At 42.2% G+C, this 20,239-nt stretch overlaps 1 protein-coding gene across 10 annotated transcripts in view; it reads left to right on the forward strand.

The window, feature by feature from the left end:
• The window catches only part of FGD3 (FYVE, RhoGEF and PH domain containing 3), a 120,430-nt gene that overhangs the window by 79,809 nt on the left and 20,382 nt on the right, over positions 1-20,239 (forward strand). For 9 of the 10 annotated variants that reach the window (XR_009965024.1, XM_062619600.1, XM_062619602.1 and 6 more), the window contains 11 exons: positions 1,254-1,343; positions 2,528-2,664; positions 4,361-4,517; positions 8,032-8,170; positions 9,008-9,066; positions 11,119-11,265; positions 11,780-11,872; positions 12,329-12,408; positions 12,838-12,868; positions 13,375-13,476; positions 17,140-17,202. Coding sequence is in view for 9 of the 10 variants with exons in the window: in XM_062619600.1 (XP_062475584.1) it covers positions 1,254-1,343; positions 2,528-2,664; positions 4,361-4,517; positions 8,032-8,170; positions 9,008-9,066; positions 11,119-11,265; positions 11,780-11,872; positions 12,329-12,408; positions 12,838-12,868; positions 13,375-13,476; positions 17,140-17,202 (1,098 nt within the window). In the remaining variant the exon portion in view is untranslated. The remainder of the gene's footprint in view (positions 1-1,253; positions 1,344-2,527; positions 2,665-4,360; positions 4,518-8,031; positions 8,171-9,007; positions 9,067-11,118; positions 11,266-11,779; positions 11,873-12,328; positions 12,409-12,837; positions 12,869-13,374; positions 13,477-17,139; positions 17,203-20,239) is intronic. The other variant, XM_062619603.1, reaches the window with a different exon arrangement.

A 20,239-nucleotide genomic window follows, 5' to 3' on the forward strand; every position in this document is an offset into this window, starting at 1 on the left:
GCCCTCAGGGCTGTGCCTAGAAGTGCCTGACACAGGTGGTGGCAAGTGCACGGAGATGGGCATTAGGGATGGAAAGCTCTGCTCCTGATGAGAGGCCCAGGTGCTTCCTGAACTGGAGACAGCCCTGTGTGTTTAACAGACTTCAGCTGGACTTCTGCTTCATGGATTTGTTCAGTCCTTTTGCGAACCTGCTTGTCTGCAGTGACATCTTGCTTGAGGAAGTGGCTCTTGGTCTTTAAGCAGCACCTTGGTAATGTTTTTTGATGCCCTTTAGTTTTCCTGCAGATAAATAGTGAATAATTGCACCCAGTTGTTGCTCACTGTTCCATTGATCATTTATACATCTCTCTTAACTTTATGGCAGTTGTCTTTTTTTTGTGGATCCAGCCCAGTAAAATTCCCCTACTTTGATCATCCTTGCTGCCCCTTTTAGATGTTTGTATTCCTAACCACAGAACAGCCAACCCTCAGCTCTGACTGGCTTGGTAATACATAAGCATGGCATTGAAAACCTGCACCCTTAAAAAGCTGTCTAGAGTGTGTCAGAATGCTAAAGCCTGTGTCCTAATAATTTGAGTATTTTAAGCACTTGGCGAACAAGGAGTCTGTGTCTTTTGGCTAAATTGTGAATAATGTCAGTGCTTTATAACTGCATTCAGGTTTTTTAATTAATCCTTTCTCATTAATTTTTTGAAAGGAGTTTCATGAAAGACTTCGCTGAGTGACTCAGGTTCTGTTCCTGAAAATTCTTTCCAGGGAATTGGCTGGTCTTTAAAGCTGTGCAAAAATCGCAGAAATACAGCAGGGAGAATAATGCTGTGCTGGCCAGGGAGAGAGACCTGTGCCCAAACTGGTCTGGTTTCTAGTTTTCTTTTTGGTCACAGGACCTGAATCCAAAAAGGAGAACAGTTGATTTATACTCTCATGCCTTAGTTACCAAATACAGACTTATTTCCAGATTTAGCAGATGTTTAGCGGATGAAAATCGTAATGAACTCAAGTGATATGCTGACCAGCCGTTGACTGCATTACTAATTGCTCTTTCAGGAAATAGCTTTCAAAGTGTCTCTGGAGCAAACTGATCCTTTGATGAGGGGTGCAGAGCAGACTCTGAAATGTGTTACCATCCTTCACTTCAGGTGTCTCTGCTGGCAGGGAATCTGGCCCATTGAGAAAATGGAAAAGAGAAGAGGTGATGAAACTTAGATTTGGAGGTGCGGATGGATTGTGTTATTTGTAACTTTTTCTTTCAGTGTACAGAACCCCAAAAGCTATTCAATATCGCAAATGAACTGCTCCATACGGAAGAAGCATATGTTAAAAGACTCCATCTGTTGGACCAGGTAATTTGATTTTGGATAAACTCTGCTTTCTTTTCTGTGAGCAGCAAGGATGTCTCCTGTTCATGCCCTAACCTGTAGCCCAATAGTGTGAAACCCCTGTTTAGAGGTGGGAGATGGGGACGGCTTGCCAGGCGGCGTGCCTTGGGTCCCAGAGGTCAGCTTTTGGCAAGGGGGATCCCAGAGCTGGAACCCAAGGATTAGGATGTTGGAAAGAAGAATGGGAAAGCAGCAGCCCAATGGTATACAGATACCATCAACATTTGGTTATTCCCTGGGGCGTATGTGGAGAGGAAATCACAGGGACACCGGAGGCACTGTGAAATTATGAAATCAGTGATTGCTCTGTAATGTGCAAGAAGTTTGAGTTTTACTAAAATCAGGCTACATTGGTAAGTCCTAGGCTCACAGAAATTAGGGGTTCTTTTTGCCCACTGTGTTTCGTAATTGTTTTCCATCATGTTTACACATGGGGATAAGGTAAAGCTGATGTGATGAGCCTGAACCTTCTTCCACTTAAACACCAAGGCAAGTCTGCAGAGTTCAGGCATTTCTATAATTAGCTCAAATTAAAAAAACAAATCTGAATGTGCAGGAAAGGAGTAAAAATGGGTGTGAGTCACATTGCTAACAGAGGGCTTGTTAAAACCGGGGCAGGAAGAAAACTGTCACCTTGTTAAAAATCTTGTTAGAAGCTGTAACTTGCAGAGCCCTCTACACTCCGACTCTAGGACTCTATGGAAGACTTTGCAATGTTTGCTTTGGATAATCAGAGACTGTTTCAGGACCTTAGAAATCATGGGTGTCTTTCCCTGTTGTTCAGTACACAGACAAACAAAATAATCACACAGTTTATTTTGCATCACAGAAATAGGAGTAAGTGCTCTTCAGGGAGTGGTTGTCCTTTGCAACTGGCACTCCTAAGTACAAGATGCCCAATCTTCTCGTTAGCTCCAATCTTTTTGATTTACCCATATCACTATGGCCTAGAGACACAAATCTAACCCTGCTTGGCAGTGGGCTTACGTTTTCTAAACCTCTTGAAAGACCCCAAGGAATGACTACCAGCAGTCAAAAGTTGTAGCTCTCTTCTAAGGCACTCAGCTTTGTAATACTGCAATCTAAAGCCAGCATGTCCAGGGATGGTTTTTGTAAATATGTCGGTGCTGTCTTGTTGTCTTACGCAGGTTTTTTGCACTAAGTTGTCCGAAGCAGGTATTTCATCTGAAGTGATCACAGGCATCTTTTCAAATATTTCTTCCATCTATTGTTTCCATGGACAATTTCTTCTTCCTGAGCTCAAAACAAGAATTACACAAGAATGGTGGGTAACTGTCATTACAATTGTTTTAAAAATGCATTTTCAAGAAGCCAGAGCAACTGTAAGGCCTCATCTCATTCCAGATTTTCAATTGTTTAATGCAGCAGCTCACTTGTTATTCTATACATTAGTCTGGAGTCCCTTGAGCATTTCTGACTTCTGGAGTAGACTTGAGCCCTCAAAATATGGAGTGCATTGTGAGAATTTTTTCAGTCCAAAGTTTTCCTCACTGTACTGCCACTCTCCTGTTAGTGCAGTACTATGAAATTGCACTATTGGGAAGGAAGGAAATTGCTTGTTTTGGCTCGCTAGATAAAGTACTTCACCCCCACTCTGAGGTGCTAAAGAACCTAGTTCTCAAAGCAGGAAAATGCATTGTCATGTCATAGCCCAGGCTCGCATGCCATTTTGGAGGTGTCACCAGAAACAACCACTTTGTGTGGGTTTTTTGAGTTTTGTTGTGGTTATATAAAATTTAATGTTAAAATCAGCATTGTAGCAGTCAACCAGTGGAAAATCTGGGCAGATGAGTTGGATGACTTCATATCTATAAATCTGCTTATGTCATTACACAACTACTTCTGTTGTTGAGCACCACAGCATTGTGTAAGTTTTTACCCCAGAATTTGTTGGCTTTTTGTTCTAGGAGATAATAAATATTATTGGTATACCTGCTTTCTTCAAGAGAATAGGTGCAGTTATAGTTTTTGGATTGGCTTTGGTTTTGTTTCTTTGGGTTTGGTTTTTTTTTTGGGGGGGGGGGGGGGGGGGGGGTTTGAAGGTTTTATTGGGTTTTTTGTTTTTTTAACTTGGAGTTTGTTTTTGTTTTTCGCTGAGTAGTAAAGGCTCAAATTTGTCAACCTCATAAAGTTGTAGATAAGGCAGAAATACAGCAATAGGTGGAAACGTTAATTGTAAGGCAGACGTAGGAAACTTGATTTGAGATGACACATTGACTGCATAGTGCCCTGCAGTGGAAGTTTCAGATAGTGCTGCCCCTTTCCAAGTACCCTGACTGATGAAGACAAGACCAGAGTTCACATCTCTCTTGACTGAGGCCAGTCTTCATATAGTTCATCAGTGACCAGAAGGAATTAGTGAGTATCAGCATTCCTGGACCTGACTTGGCACTTACAGGTACAGCTGCAATAAGGGGAGGGAAACCGCAGAGTCTGGAAGTCAGAGAGGGCAGAAGCTTGTTCAACAGCTGAAGAGTTCAGCAGGAGAAGAGAGCTGGGAGAGAAATGGCTGTCCTCTGCCCAGCTGTGAATCTGGAGAAGACAGATGTCTCTGGGACTACCCAGCTGCACCGAGTGACCTCTCTGTATTAAAACCTCTTCCGATATTTGGCTGTGGTGGAACAGATGATTTTAACAAAGTAAAAGTTTCCTGCAGAAGTTTGCACTGGACAACAGACATCTATAAAAGTCTCTTTTAACAGTGTGTGGTCAGTTTGAATTTGATCCTCACTTACAAGAGTGACACTGGGGGCAGAACATCTGTATGTCTAGATTACTGTTGGCTTTTTCATCTAGGATATGACATAGATTGCTTTAAAATTAGCCTGAAATATCTTCATTGCATATGTGTGTAAGTGCTTGTGCATGTGGGAGACAACTGTGAAAGTCTTGCAGTTGTGGTTTTTCTCAGAAGATAGTACTGATTTCCAGAGATTTCAGTGCTTACCTCTTTCCCATAGGAACGCCAACCCACGGCTTGGAGATATCCTACAGAAACTTGCTCCTTTTCTGAAGATGTATGGAGAATATGTAAAGAACTTTGACAGAGCAATGGACATGGTGAACACATGTATGCAGAGGTCCTCTCCATTCAAAGATGTTGTTCAGAACATACAGGTATGTGGTTAATTGGCATAACATGGAGATACTTATTCATTTGTGTGACTTATTTTTTTCCCAGTATGTGACACACAGTGTTTAGCTACAAGATAACACTGCTCTAATACTAAGAATACATCATTTTTAGTGCCAGTCGTTTCTTTTCTTTTTGCTGTCTGACATGTATTTTTCACCTATGTAGCTTTTTTTCTGCTCATATATTTAAGAGGAGTATCAGAAGTCACAGAACAAAACCTTGCTTCTGGCCCAGCAGTTCTGACTGAACATGTCCATTTATAAATGCTTTTTGATTTCTTTTCCTCATCACTAATTTTAATTGCTTTTTAATAAATACATTTCCATTCTGAGGTGGGTGTGTTTGAGTTCAAGTGTGTCGCCAGCAGCATGTGCTGCTGGTCTGATTTTTTGTGAGGCTCAGGAAGTGGCATGCAGCTCTTGGGGCTCACAGCTCTGCAGGAAGATGCTTATCATGGGTTTTCATGTGTTTCCTCTTAATTGTATAAAAAGCTGTGTGGGGAGGGGGGAAGAGCTCTGCTGATGCTGGTGTATCTTTGAAACCTCTCTCTACTCTCAGGCCCAGGGCCAGCTGAAGGGATGAAGCAGGCTCCAGCACACTTGAAAGCATCTCTCTGCCTGTGCTGGGAAAGCGGATACCATCCTTTGGGAAGGGCGAGCTGGCAGGGAGTGGGTTAAGCTGAGGAGGGAGCGCAGCTGCCTGCCCTCAATGGGAGGATTGTGGCTGGGCCAGCTGTAGGGAATCAAGTAATCCCCAGCAGCATAGGGGAGAGAGGCCCCGCATGGAGGGTCAGGGCTTGGAGGAGTAGGGAGTGGGGAAGTTCCTCTCCTACTAGACTCTCACTCCACATGGCCCTTTCTTAACCTTGTTCTGTATGAACCCAGCTTGGCATCTTCCCACCCTGTCTTTTCTCACCACCAAGTTGCCAACATAAGCCATGTGTGTTAGCTGTCAGTCTGCAGAGCTGGTCTGCATCTGCCTGAGACCATGACCATTTCTGCTGTTGCTTGAGCAAGACTTTGTGAGACAGTGTGAGTGTGCAGGCAGTGAATGTTAAAGGTGCCGTTCTGAACCTAACCGACAGCAGGATTTCATTGTAGGTTATTTTAGTGGCAACATCAAAGCACCTTTTGCTTCTGTCAGTGCCCATACCTACAGGAGGCAAAGATTTGACCAGGAATACTTAGTTCACTCATCTGGCCTGTCTCTGTGCTATCAAAAGTCGCTGTTACTTTTCAGAATACCAGTTGCAGTTTGTTGTGGTCCTTCAGTAACAAACTGTCCACCTAAGCTGTTAATGGCAGTGAATTGCAGTGTGAACTCTGTGAACTTTAAAAAATCTCACAGCATTAAACTTTTCCTATTTTGAACAGTTTATTTTGTCACTGCTGGCTTTTTCGGTAGGGATACACTTGGCATGTGAATACAACTGATGTAAGCCTTGATGTGACTTCCTCCTCTGCTTCCTTATTGCTGTTCAGTGTTAAGATTCATTGTATTGCTGGAGTAAAAAGGCAATAGAGAAGGCTGTAGTAAGTGGATTGGGAGTATAAATCAAGCACTAACATGCAGTAGTGAAGTTCCATGCCCTTTTTAGTTCTTCCTGGAATCTCTCATTCTTTCCATCCCAGTTGCATTTTCTGGGAAATGTGGTTCTGTAAAACACTGAGAGAGAATAATTTCACTTTATCTCCTATAAACAGGAATATTGTTCATGCTGTTCCACTGTGACAAGAGAGTTTTAACAGCAAATTTACATCTGAGTTTCTGGAAATATAGCTTTTCCTTTTCTCTCAGACACTCATTAACTGCAGGCTTTTCCTTGGGAATTGGGTGAGCCAGCAGCGTGTGATGGCATTAATATTTATGAGGAAAATTGCAAATACCTGAAGTGAGCACATTTCCCTGAGAAAAACATGTTGAAATTCATGTGGTTGTTGAGGGGCTGCTCATAGTAGAACAGACCAGCACGTGGCATTAGTGTGCTGACGTAAAATGATTGCTATGGAGAAGAGCATGTGTGTGGTTAACACACTGATGTGGGATTCAGGGGTTGGATTACATCACTAACAGAAATTTCCTGTGTGCTTTAAAGCAAGTAACTTATTTTCATAAGATCCCTATGAAGTGAACGGGCATTTCTATTTGAAAGAGGAGAGGAGAAATGAGAAACACAGGAAGAATAAGTACACTGCAATACACCACCACTGCAAGCAGAGCAGATCAGTGCCTTGTTGGGTAGTAGTTAGTGTAGTCAGTCTCAAACCTACCCCCTTCTTGGTCAAATGGAAAGAAAAAAAAAGGGAATTTGAGGCAGCTCCTTTTCCAGAGGGGATGCCTGAGCAGTGTGTCTGCTGCTTGTGCTGTAAGCTCTAGCAAGCACTATAGTCCTGTGGGATTTCTGACTTTACATATTCTTTGGGAGGAAAAATGCTGTGTAGCGCCATGGAGGGAAAGAGCTTTTCTGAGCTTGGGAAGGAGCATGCAAAATCTGAAAGAGGATTGTTGCATGTCTGCAGACAATGCAAGACATGGCACCTAGATTCACATGAAACCTGTCAGCTCTGATAGCTGCTGGTGGACAGGAGGCTCTACAGGGGGATCCAGATGGGCTGGACCCATGGGATGTCACCAGTGGGATGAGGTTCAACAAGACAAAGTGCCAGGCCCTGCACTTAGGCCACAACAACCCCCTGCAACACTCCAGGCTTGGGAAGAGCGGCTGGAAACTGCTCATGGGAAAGGAGCTGGGGGTGCTGATTGATGGAGCTGAACATGAGCAGCTTGTGCCCAGGCAGCCAAGAAGCCACCAGCATCCTGGCCTGGATCAGCACCAGTGTGGCAGCAGGGCCAGGGCAGGGATTGTGCCTCTGCACTGGGCACTGGTGAGGCCACAGCTCGAATCCTGTGTTCAGCTCTGGACCCTTCACTACAAGAGAGACATTGAGGTGCTGGAGCGGGACCAGAGAAGGGCACTGGAGCTGGTGCAGGGCCTGGAGCACAAGTGTGATGGGGAACGGCTGAGGGACCTGGGGGGTTCAGTCTGGAGAAGAGAAGGCTCAGGGGGGACCTGATGGCTCCCTACAAGTGCCTGACAGGAGGATGGAGCCAGGAGGGGCTGGGCTCTGCTCCCAAGGAACCAGGGATGGGACAAGAGGAAATGGCCTCAAGCTGCACCAGGGCAGGTTTAGATGGAGCTGAGGAACAATTCCTTCCCCAGAGGGTGCTCAGGCATTGGAACAGGCTGCCCAGGCTGTCTCTGTAAGCACAAGTCATCCCTGGAGGTATTTAAAAAGATGTGTAGATGTGGTGCTTGGGGACATGATTTAGTTGAGGACTTGGCAGTGCCAGGTTAATGGTTGGACTTGATATCTTAAGGATATTTTTCCAAGCTAAATGAGTCTATGATTCTATGATAGCTTGAGAAGCTGTTTTATGCTCCTCTAGCTACTTACAAAGCCAAACTCTTCTGTGCTTGTTTTCTCTCTGTTACAGAAACAGGAGGTGTGTGGAAACCTGACATTACAACATCACATGCTTGAACCAGTGCAAAGAATTCCTCGTTATGAGCTTCTCCTAAAGGACTATTTAAAGAAACTTCCAGAAGAATCTCCAGATAGGAAAGATGCTGAAAGTACATGCAAACTCTTCTCTGTCTAATAAGCACAATTAAAATCTTGGAGTTTTTTCTTCACATGTTCAGATTCTTTCAACTAGGGCTATGGTTGAAATGGAGATCTGAATGAATAATTTATTCCCAAATATAGCACAAAGTGATTTTGAATGCCCTTAGAGAATAAAAAGGGTTAATATGTTTGCTCTAGGAATAAAGGGAGGTTTGTCAAATAAACAGTGACAAAATATTGGAGTTTGTAATGGTAAAATATATCTCATTTTTATTTAATCCATTGTATGGCCAAGCACAAATACAGGAGGACTTCTCTGCAATACCCAGAGGAAGAAAATAATAATGGCCTTAAATGCATATGCTTGCCAGCAAAGCAGGTTAGACTCTGTTGAGAAATGGATTTCTGTTGGTTTCTTGGAGTCTGTGATCTCAGCCGAAACAGGGTTCATGTTACTTCATGTTACAGCACAGAAGCCCTGTTTTGGGAAAACACTCTTAGAAACATGTTTGTGAAGACTTGGCTTAAGTGAGACTTAAGTTAACTTTTAGTAGGTTGATTCCCAGAAGATGTTTACGGTTTTTGCCACTGTGTGCTTTGGCTTGCTTAGATTTCTACGAGAGAAATACTAAACACTTGGGTGCACATGGGCCTGCTGAGCATGCAGAAGTGATTGTGTATATAAAGTGTTCCTTTTACTTCATGGAAGGAAAAAATACACAGTCCTTGCTTTTGCAACAGGAATTTTGCAGGAAAATTGCTAATCAGAGAGGTGAAAAAAAAACCAAGTTGTTCTTAACAGACGTATTTTGGAGAGTGCATAACTGTTGCTACCTTTATTGCAGAGTCACTGGAGCTCATATCTACAGCAGCAAACCACTCGAACGCAGCCATCCGAAAGATGGTGAGTAGGAATTGCGTAATAGAATTGTAATCTGACTGGAACAGTTGGTTGGACCAATGGTCCCCCATTACAACAGGCTCAATAAAGCAGGCTGGGGTTGAATTTTGCAGTACAGTGAGTCAGGCTTTAAACATCAGTTGGATATCTGAGTTCTCTTTATCATAAATGATCCTGTTTCATTGACCATGGATTGTTGGGCCACCTTCCTTCTCCCTAACGACCGAGTGGGTTGAAAAAGGAGGTCTTTATGAAACTCATTATTTGCCTTTAATTTAAATACGTTGAAAGTATTCCAATTGTATCCGTTCAAAAGGTGTTCTTGCACATTTTCACTGGTTTTTATGGTCCTACAGTAATTTGCCAGACTGGAGATTGGTTTGATTTTGCCTCACCTTAGTGCATTTAGTATGTGTCAGTAGCTTTGGTAAGCTCTACTTGTCTGAGACTGTTGGGATTCTGAAGGTTAGCTTTATGTGCTTTGTATCCAGAGCAACAAGTGCATTACTATTAAAGTAAATGGACTTTATAGTTACAGATGTTACCCCTTTTGTGCACCCAGGTGCCTTGGGAGCTTTTGTATCTAATTGATCTGAAATGCTACGTATCCAGCTTAACACTCACTGACCACTTGTGGGTCTTAGTTTTATGTCCCCTTCCTTATCAGACACACACTTCCTTCCCCTTGCTGGTGGGGACACCATGAAACATTTCCTGTGGCTGCTGTAGGGAAGTACCCATCTGATGTCTGTGTTTTCAGTATGTCACAGTGAAAACCGGTTTTGAAACCATCTGTGTCTATGTGCATTTAGCTTGTTCTCTGGATAAGGATATATTTTGATGGAGATTTTCCCACTTTGAGGCACTAAATAACTACTTTGCTGGGGACTGTGCACAGTATCTCCACAGAGAGGATGAATATGAAGCCACCAGCTAGTTGCTTTCTGCGTTGGATTTTTTTTTTTTTCTGTTAGTACACAAAAACCTATTGGAAAAGGCTGCTACAATAATTTTGCACCCTCAGTTTATTTCTGATAAGAACTTGAAGCCTCTAATCAGGGCTTCTTATTATATTGAATTCTTCTGTAGTTCAGGTTTTACCTGAGCAGAGACTCGAAGGAAAAATACCTGAGTTAGAATTTCAGGTTCGACTTCACGGAACTGCTCTTGGTGTTCTAGTTCCCCCTTGAAAAAAAACAGCTCGATAAGTTTACTGGTTTTTGTTTGTCTTTAAATTAATGGGATCTCTTGCTCATCCTCCCATCTGGTGCAAGAAGTCTGCTTTTGGGCTTAGGTGATTTCCTTACTTGCTTTTAGTCCAGAGCCTGCCACCATCCATTGTGTTTTGCAGTGAGTTTATGTTAATGGTTAGGTTTTGTTTGGGTTTTTTTGTTGGGGTTCTTTTGTTGTTCATTCTTTTAATCATTGGTCAGAAGAACTGATTAGGATAGGAACTGGTGTGATGTGTATTTGTGGTGAAAATTCTCAAGCCAAAGGGTGTATGTAAAGACCTGAAATTCCAGCTTAATCTATAGATGGACAGAAGTATGATTTAGAAACAGGCTTGGGCATATATTTGGGTGTAATTGCATGGATCTCTGTCCTCACATTCTGAACAATTGCTGGCAGTGCCATTTGGAGCACATCAGTCCAGCTTACGGCTAAAAGCCAAACTTTTCCAAAACTCGGTAGCAAGATTTACACACCTTTCTTATTTTGACTTGTGAAAGCTGCTTTGACTTTAACATTTGGATGACTTAATATAGGTGGAAACAGTGCTTTGCTGAAAAGGAAAAAGTAATCCCTTCATAGAGAATTTTGATGAAGACATAAGGATGCCTGAATGACATTATAATTTAAGCATTTTGGCTTTGCCTGTTTCAGAGGTACGTTTTTGCCATGGAGGCCCCTGTGTAAGACTGCAGCATTCCTCATATAGCTGTGGTTTCAGACTTAGCTTAGAAATGCAGAATATGACCATACTTCCTGATGGAGACCTAACTGCCATTGTATCAGCAGTAGTACAAGAAGCAAAACTTCACTTTGTACTTGCAGGAAAAGATGCACAAGCTTTTGGAAGTCTATGAGCGACTTGGTGGTGAAGAGGATATTGTTAACCCAGCCAATGAGCTCATTAAAGAAGGGCACATTCAGAAACTCTCTGCAAAGAATGGCACAGCCCAGGATAGATATTTATTCCTGGTGAGTTTTTCTTGTTGCTTTCTTATTTTCAGAGTTGTACTCTGAAATGGTACATTTCCATCTCCCTATTCTCAGATGCAAAAAAACATTCACCACCTGAACCCAGCTGCTCCTTCCTCTGAGCAGCAGTTTTCTGGATGCTATTTCCTTGAGGATTTCCTTCCTTCTTTCATGCTTGTGCCTTTGCTGATGGCCCCAAAGGGGGTTTTCCCACCTCCCTTCTCAGAGGCTGCTGCCTGAGGACCACCTTGCCATGTAAGGTAACCAACTCTTTCTGGCACTCACAGAATTGCTCTCATTTGCCTTCAGAGCAGCCAAATTGGTACCAAAGAGAGGGGAGAAGGCAAAAGCGACTGGCTGACATGTTTCTGTCTGTCCACTTCTCTCAAGTAGTGATCTGTGAACCTAGCTTACTCCTTAAATCTCTTCTTGAGAACTGCAAAGTAAAACACACCACTCCTAAATGGCCAGAATGCATGAAAACCCTTCATTGAAAAATCTTCCCTTGTTACAGTTTAACAGCATGGTGCTATACTGTGTGCCAAAACTGAGGCTGATAGGCCAGAAGTTCAGTGTTCGGGAGAAGATGGACATTGCAGGACTGCAGGTTTGCATCTCTTCTTTTCAGTGCTTTAATGCTTCCACACTCAACAGCATCAGATTCCCCCTCAATCCAAAATATAGCAACATATGTAAGCAGAAATAGAATAAAATTCTAAAATCCAGCTTTGAATCTCTTGGGGGAGGATTATTATGAGGTAATTATCCAAAAGTGGGTTAGAAAAGGGTGACTGTCCATGCTTTGATTGGAAGCCTGGTCTCGTCACCTAGTTGATACAGGAGCCACCTTTTCCCCTATGGCTGTAGGGGATGGGTTATGGAAACAGATTCACAAGTTTTGTAGTAAGACAAGTAAGTAATTATGGAAACAATCTTTGGGTTTTGTACCTCTGTACTGTATTCTGAGTGATCCTTTCTGACAAGTTTTTCACAGAATGACTGTATTTGTAAGTTGATTTAAAGCAATGGAGACTGGTAAGAAGCTGACATGTTCTTTTTACAGGTCCAAGAAATTGCAAAGCAAAACGTGGCTCATACATTTTCAATAACGGGAAAAAAGAGATCATTGGAACTACAGGCCAGGTGTGGTGCTTGTTCTGTCTTTCAGGGTTTCTGAATATCCATGTAGAAATTTACCATCTAGGGGATGTGGCTGTGCTAGTATGACATAGCTTTAAACCAGGAGATGAGCACCAGAGATACATAACTTCCATATGCAAGGATTATGTTGGTCCTAAGTCAGAGTGTGTTAAATTGCTATGTCGGTTTGCTTCATTGAATGCTACCAGTGCTTTTAGTAGTGCTTGTAGGTTCCACTGTATTAGTAATTCAAACTTTTTGGTGTTTTTTGGTGGTGGTTGAGGTCAATTATTATTAATATTGTTTATAAAATGGTGGATAGCAAAGCTAAACTCTTGATGCATGTAAAGCTGTGAAGATGTGAGTTGAATTTACTGAAAATATTGGAAGTAGAATTATGATGTTTTCTGTATTTTTCTTTTGTTTTAACAGGACAGAAGAGGAGAAGAGAGAATGGATTCAGGTGAATACAAAACCATAATGAAATGGGTGGAAATCACCATGCAATCAGCACCTGCTGTTTTTAAAATGATCTTTTTCGGATTCCGCATGAAAGCAGCTGTGCGAGAAAGCTGATGTCCACTCTGGTGAAGCTGCTTATGTAGAAATGCGGACCCAGGCAGGCTCCCACTGCTGACCCACTGTCTAGAGGCGGTGCACGGGCACTTCAAGTGGCTCCCCATTTCCTGCCATCCTCAAGCCCAGTGAGAGACTGAGACATCAGCTTAGCCTTGTATATTCTTGCAATCTGATTTACATACTGTCTCATAGCTCTCTTAGTTTTGAACTTGAGCAGTAGTGTGTTAACAGCACCACTCATAGTTATTAAGGTTTTGAAGTTTTCATTTAATGTATGCAAGCATAAAGGGATTTTACTGAAATGATAACCCTAACCATCTTCCTATGAGAGAATTTTTCCAAGGCTCCTTTTATGAAACTTGTCATCTTTGCTGGATTTTTTTGTTTCAGGTCATTCAGGCAACAATTGAAAAGCACAAACAGAACAGTGAGACATTTAGAGCTTTCAATAGCTCTTTTTCTCAAGAGGAGGAGCATCTTCCAGATTCCTCTGTAAGTACAAGTGCTTAATTCTTCTTTGCTATCAGTTTTACCAACAGTTAAAGTAGACTTACATAGTTAATTTTAAAATAGTGTAGTCTTGTTCTTAATTTTTATATTACATTACAGTACAGCTCCATTTCTCGGCTCTCAAATGCGTATCAGCCATAGTTACTTAGCCATGCAGGTATGGAATAAATTACCCAGGGTAATTCAGTGCAAGAGATCTATTGGTCATTTTTTCCAGACTAGTGGTTAATTTAGCATAACAAGTGTAATTCTTCCAGTGGTTGGCTGGCTGGAAGAATGTTTGTACGCCTGGGAGAATTTGTTCATTACTTTTCCCCATCTCCTCAAAGACGCATTTTGGGATTGCTTCTTCTTTATTATTATTTAAAGAGTTGAAAGGAAATTGATGCTTTTTAAAAGGATCTTAAAATCATAGCATCATAGCATGATTAATGTTGGAAAGGACCTTAAAGATCATCTAAGTTCCTGTCTTACAGGTAATAAATATATTTCAGGAAGGATACTCTTCAACTAAATACGCAGAATAGTCTTAAATGGTTTCTCTACATCTGCAGTGTATTGCACTGTGATGTGTGTTGGTTGTCAGATATGGTGGGTCTTGGAGAGCAGGGAGAGAAGGACCACCTGCAGAGTTAAACTTGGGGGTCATTTTATCTTCCTCATGTATTTTTTTGGTGCCTAACCATTTGGAAACCTCTCCCTTCAGTGACTCAGTAAGGCTGGATTTTTATCCAACTGATTTCCCAGGGGGCTCAGGAGAGATGTCAGATATTCCTCTCATCCCAGCATTAGTCAGACTGACAATGGAGATCGTCACAAACCTCTGTCACAAATCAGCAAATGATCCTGTTGCTGATAGCAGCCAGCAATGAGTCTTTTTCAGAATATGGCCTAGCTTGATCATCAACTACTCATCAGATAAAAACAATAGGCTAAAAGACGGAAAATAATCATTCATGCCTCTGCTTTTAACTCAGGGCTGCCTTCAGAACCAGGATGCTCTGATCAAAAAAATTACCCCTTGCTAATAAACAAACTAGTAAGCACACTTCTTTCTATCCAGTTAAGACATGGTGCCTGTTCAATCCTCCTTTGTAAATTCTGGTCTATTTTGCTTCTGTGTAAATGGTGTAGCCACATGTTTATGCTCTACTGGTTCATGACGGTCAAGTAGAGCAGAAGTCTGGTTTATCTCCTGGCTATTAATGCAGAACACACCTTAATTTCTTTTCTGCCAGAATGCTGCATTTTTAGGAGGTTATCTTATCTGGGTAATGAGCTTTGAAAACTGATGCTATGGGTAAATGTGTCAGAATTGCTGCCGCTTAAACAGAGATAAAGGTAGTTCTGTAACGAAAACTGAACAAATACTGAAAATGTTCTTGGTAGCAATATGCTGCAGTGGGTAGCATCCACCAGAGGTATTCAGTCATCTTTACGGAATATTGGGCAGTGTGCTTTAGAGAAACAATGACAGTAATCTTCTCTTTTTTGGTCTCATGACTCAAGAAATAGATATACACTCAGGGATTCCGGCCTGGATCTGTAACAGCTACTAGAAATTGGACTCTGGTTCTAATAAGCCCATAGAAAAATAGCCAAATTGCTCTTCTCTCCTTGGCTGTACATTTGATACATTACAGTGCTTATGAGTTATTTTAGCTGCATGACCAGCACATGCCTTTGCATGCAACTCTTAGCATGCTTTTGTTTTCCCTGCTGATTTACGTAAGCTCATCCGAGCATTAAGGGTTGGTCTTCAGCCTGTAATTTGCCTCCAGAAGACATGCGGTTTCTTGGAGGTGCAGGGATCTGACATTTGAGTCTTAAGATTATGCTTATGCAATAATTCACAGCAATTAATAACCACCCAACTGTGAAGAGGTGAATATTTGGTGTCATTGCCAGGCAGCCCTGGCAGGGTGACTGTGGCAGTGGCCTTTTATTTAATGAAGTCCTGTCAGGAATCTTCAGGGTCCTTTTGTGGCTTAGTTGCTTCAGAAGGAGGGCACGCATTTCCCTCTTTTCCATTTTCATCTGTAGCATTTCGAGGGTATGTGAAGGGTTTTTGTAAATCCATCTATAAATGTTCTCGAGGAAAAGGACCTCTTTTACCACTGCGTGATATTAGAAGAGTTGAAGGTTTGTGTGGGGGAAGGACCCAGTTTGTGCATTCTTAGAAAGCTGGCAAGGAAAAGTGCCACAGGGAGCTGAGCTCTGTGGAAGTGCCATCCCAAAGATTTGAGGCGTAGGTGTGCTTTTGTTGGTTAAATCATGATTTTTAGATCCTGTTAAATCATCATGATTTCCCACCCCTGTCTCTGTTCCTCCCCTTAGGTCTGGGGTAGTTCAGAGAAACCCTTTTGAAATCTCTTCCAGGTTAAGAGTAGAGAGTATCTGATTTTTGGCACATTATTCCAAATAAATATTAAAAGGGCATGAGGATCTGAATGGGCAACTAGAAATATTTACTCTTTCCCCTAAACATGCTGGGAGTTTTCTTCATCTCTTTCAGACCCCATTTTCTTTCCTCTTTTTGCATTCCATTCCCAAGTCCTGTGTCACAGCACACACATGTCCTTTTACTAGGCAGAGATGGCTAAGTACCTGGATTGGTTAGGATTCCCATGGAAGGAAGCCCTTTTCCCCAGGACTGGAGAATAGATAATGTGAAGCCCATCGGGTTGCTGGTTTTGTGTGGAGGCAGAAATAATTGTCTAGAGTTGAGTACATGATGCTTCCTTTAATTAAGTTGCATTTCCTGAGGAAGTGCTCCAGGGGTGGCACAGCCCTAGTCTCAGGGAATGCATTTGCTTGTTCTCCAGATTCAATTGGTTGTACTGGTATATAAATAGATAAATTAAGTGTTGGAATGAGTAGCTTTTCAATTTGGCCACTTACAGTTCAGATTGTTTCTAATAACAGATTAAACCCTTTTCTTTCAAAGGGAATGAAGGGCAGAAATGCACTGGAGATTTGGATAACCTTGATATAGGAGATGTTCTCTGATTGGCAGAGTAAGAATGATCTGTGGGAATAACAGGAAAATTTATCATAAAGAGTCTAATGCTTTGAGATCACCTGTAAACTAGAAAACTCCTTGTAAATTAATGACAGATAAGATGGTTTTCCTTCTAGGATGTAGCCTATGGTTTTGATGTACATAAGCTTGGTTTTTGCCCTTTATATGTATTGAATACATATATGTGCCAGTTTGCATTTAGTAAGAGACTGAGAGATGTATTGCATTTAAGAAAAGCTTAACTTTTTAACTCCGTTGGAATGGAGTAAATACTCTTACTCCTCAGAATGCACTGACTATGCAAAGCACCTGCTCCTTTGGCTTGCAGGGCTGACATGGAATTCAAAACATGGCTGTTTATGTTCTGTGGTGCTTGTGGGGAATTAGGCACAGGCTGCAGGGAAGAGCAGGCTTGGCAATCCAGTGCCATCTGCAAAGTCACCTGTTTCGTAGTCAACCCAGCACTGGAGGGTGGCTATGAACATGTGCAATTAAAGTATATTCACAAGCAAATGGATGAGGGGCTAAAAGCAAATGATGCCATGTTTTCTTTTTCAGCGTTTAGTATCTTTTAGGAGGCATGTCCATGTTGAAATTCTTCTGTGTCATTCTGTTTCCCTCAGATAGCAAGCACCAGCTCGGTGGAATCGATGCCAGGAGCAGATGGTGGTGGTGCATTTGGAGGGGTCAGTAATCTGAAGCTGATGCTTTGGGTAGAGTAGGGTGGGTGGGTGGTTCTTTTTCTTCTATAGCAGGAAAAAAAGCCCAGAGCTGCCTCAGTGTGCTGGCGTGTATTCTGCTGTCTGTTGCTGCAGCTGTGTTGTCCTTAACGTCTTGGCTATGTTACACCCACAGCTACAGTTTGCAGCATCAGTGCACTGAAATCCTCTTGTTGCAGATTAATGCTGCACTTGTGTGTGAACCTACTTATAGGGTACCCAGCTTGAGGAAAGCCAATTGGTACTTTTGTAGTGTTGGGGGTTTCTGTTGTGGTTTGTGTTTGTTTGATTTTAAATTCTGATACGGAACTCCAGGGAATGCTGGTGGGAGGGTGGGCAAGGAGAGGCGAGGAAACCTGCCTGCTTAATGCTGTCATATTGTGTAACTTGGGATCTCATCTCTAGAACTGGATTTTGATTAACGCTTCTTTCATAGTGTGCTTTACATGTTTCTGCCAATACAGAGGGGGAGATTATAGTACTTTCATACACCTCTGGCCTGTAAGTGATTGCCTGCTGCAAAAGCAAAAGATGCTTTTAAAGGTATTCTTTCATTTTGCTCTGTACAATGCCTGTGACTGCTGCTGAGTCAAGCCAGAGGTTTTGAGTCCTGATAAGGTCTATCTTTTAGTGTTCATATCTCTCCCTTCTAAAATGTCTTCTGAGAACAACAGATTTTCAGGAAATGCATTAGGGTCAGATAAGTTTACTGAAAAAAAATCTCCAAAAGAAGAAGCAATAACCCAAAAGCCCCTTATCTGTGGAGACATACCACAGGATATATAGTATTAGCATGATGTTTTTAGTAACAAAGGAGCCACTCAGCAGACTCCTCCAGATCTCTGGCTTATTAAAAATAAGTGTTTATAATTAGCGTGCTCCTTGCTGTTTACTGTTTGTTCACACATCATCTTTGCCCTAAGCATTTTTTTTATTTGTAGTCAGTTTTGTGATTAGTGCCCCTGTTCATTGAGTTACAGATGCCCCAATGAGCTAGCTACTGATTGAGAGTATTTAAAAACAAACAGAAAAATCCTTTTTAGTCTCAAGTTTCTTAGGGAAATGTTAATTCTAGTTGTAATAAAATCTTAAAAAATAGATCTTTGCAGTTGATTATAAGCAGTTGCGCAGTGTATCTGATACAGGAAGTGATTTTACATAAGTTGCCTATTTTTGATAAAGAATTCCTGAGGTAAAACTAAAAATGGAGTTCATCAAAAAACACAGCTGAAAACGTCACAAATTTTGTAGTGTTGATTCTGGGATCTCATTCTGCTGTATTGTAGCAAATGTATAACATCAGCATGAGTAATGGATTCAGATGTTACTTACAGCTTTAGAAACTAATCTTTAATGATGACATCCCTTTAGAAAAATCTCAGTGAGGGCATGAGAATGAGTACATTCTATGCTGGACGACTTCCACATGCAAACCACTTGGTGGTGGTGGTGGTCAGCAAACTAACATCTCTTTCCTGTGGTTCTGCTGAATCTGGTAAAGAGTCTGCAGGGGTTTCATTAGTGTTGCAGGTTAGCACAACCAGACAGTGGAAACGTGCTGCAGGAAGTGTAGTCTGCTTGCTCTGCTGCACTGTGGTCCCTGTTTGCTGCACTGCACTGCTAGAACAACTTTTGCTCAACCTTCTGCCTGCATGAGGAAGGTACAAGCCAGGGGAAGATTGTCTTGCATGTAACATTGCATGTATGACATTGGGAAATAGAGAAACATACTAAACAATTTTGCTGCATTACAAAGTACAAAATAGACTATATAATTTAATTTCTCACATATGATCAGCATTTCACTGAAGCCTATAGAGGGTGGAAGCAAGGGCAAATAGCCTGGAAGGAATACAGAGAAATTGTTGGGGAGCCAGAGATTAGGTTAGGAAAGTAGAAGCCCTGATAAAATGAAATATGGCCAGGGACATCAAGGGCAACAAGAAAAGCCTCTATCTGGTACGTTAGTAACAAAAGGAAGACAAGGGAAAATGTGGGCCCCTTCTGGAAGGAAATGGGAGACCTGGGACATGGAGAAGGCCGAGGTATTCGATGAATTTGCCTCAGTTTTCACCAGCAAGAGCTCAAGCCTCATCAAGCAAGTTGTAGAAGGCAAAGGCCGGGACTGGGAGAATAAGAAACTGTCCACTGTAGATGATCAGAGAGAACATCTAAGAAACCTGAAGGTGCACAAGTGCATGGGACCTGATGAGGTGCAGTGCCTTCAGAACCCACAGATATATTTGCCAAGCCATTTTCCATCATATTTGAGAAGTCGTGGCAGATGGGTGAAGTTCTTGCTGACTGGAAAAGGGGAAATATAAGCCCCATTCTTAAAAAAGGAGAAAAGGAGGAGGTGGGGAAATACAGGCTGGTCAGTCTCACCTCAGCGCCTGGTAACATCATAGAGCAGATCCTCCTGGAAGCTGTGCTAAGGCACATGGACAATAATGGGGTGGTTGGTGACAGCCAACATGGCTTCACTAAGGGCAAATAGTGCCTGAGATATTTGGTGGCTTTCTATGATGTGGCTATGGCGTTGGTGGGTAAAGGTAGAGCAACTGATGTCATCTACCTGGACTTGTACAAACCATTTGACATTGTCCCTTACAACATCCTTGTCTCTAAACTGGAGAGGCACAGATTTAACAGAAGGACCACTCAGTGTATAAGGAATTGGCTTGGTAAAATCATAGAATCAACCAGGTTGGAAAAGACCTTTAAGATCATCAAGTCCAGCCATTACCCCAGGCGTGCCAAGACCACCACTAAACCATATCCCTGAGGGCCTCATCTACATGGGTTTTGAACACTTCCAGGGCCGGTAACACTTTCTTGGGCAGCCTGTTCCAATGCCTGGTCACCATTTTGGTGAAGAAATTGTTCCTAATCTCCAGTCTAAACCTTCCCTGGCACAGCTTAAGGCCGTTTCCTCCTGTCCATTGTTCCTTTGGAGAAGAGACTGACCCCACCTAACTACAACCTCCTGTCAGGTAGTTGTGGA

Source organism: Pezoporus occidentalis, unplaced genomic scaffold (assembly GCF_034315485.1).
Source record: "Pezoporus occidentalis ecotype Australia unplaced genomic scaffold, CSIRO_AGI_Poc_V1 ctg212, whole genome shotgun sequence".
NCBI classification, from domain to species: domain Eukaryota; kingdom Metazoa; phylum Chordata; class Aves; order Psittaciformes; family Psittacidae; genus Pezoporus; species Pezoporus occidentalis.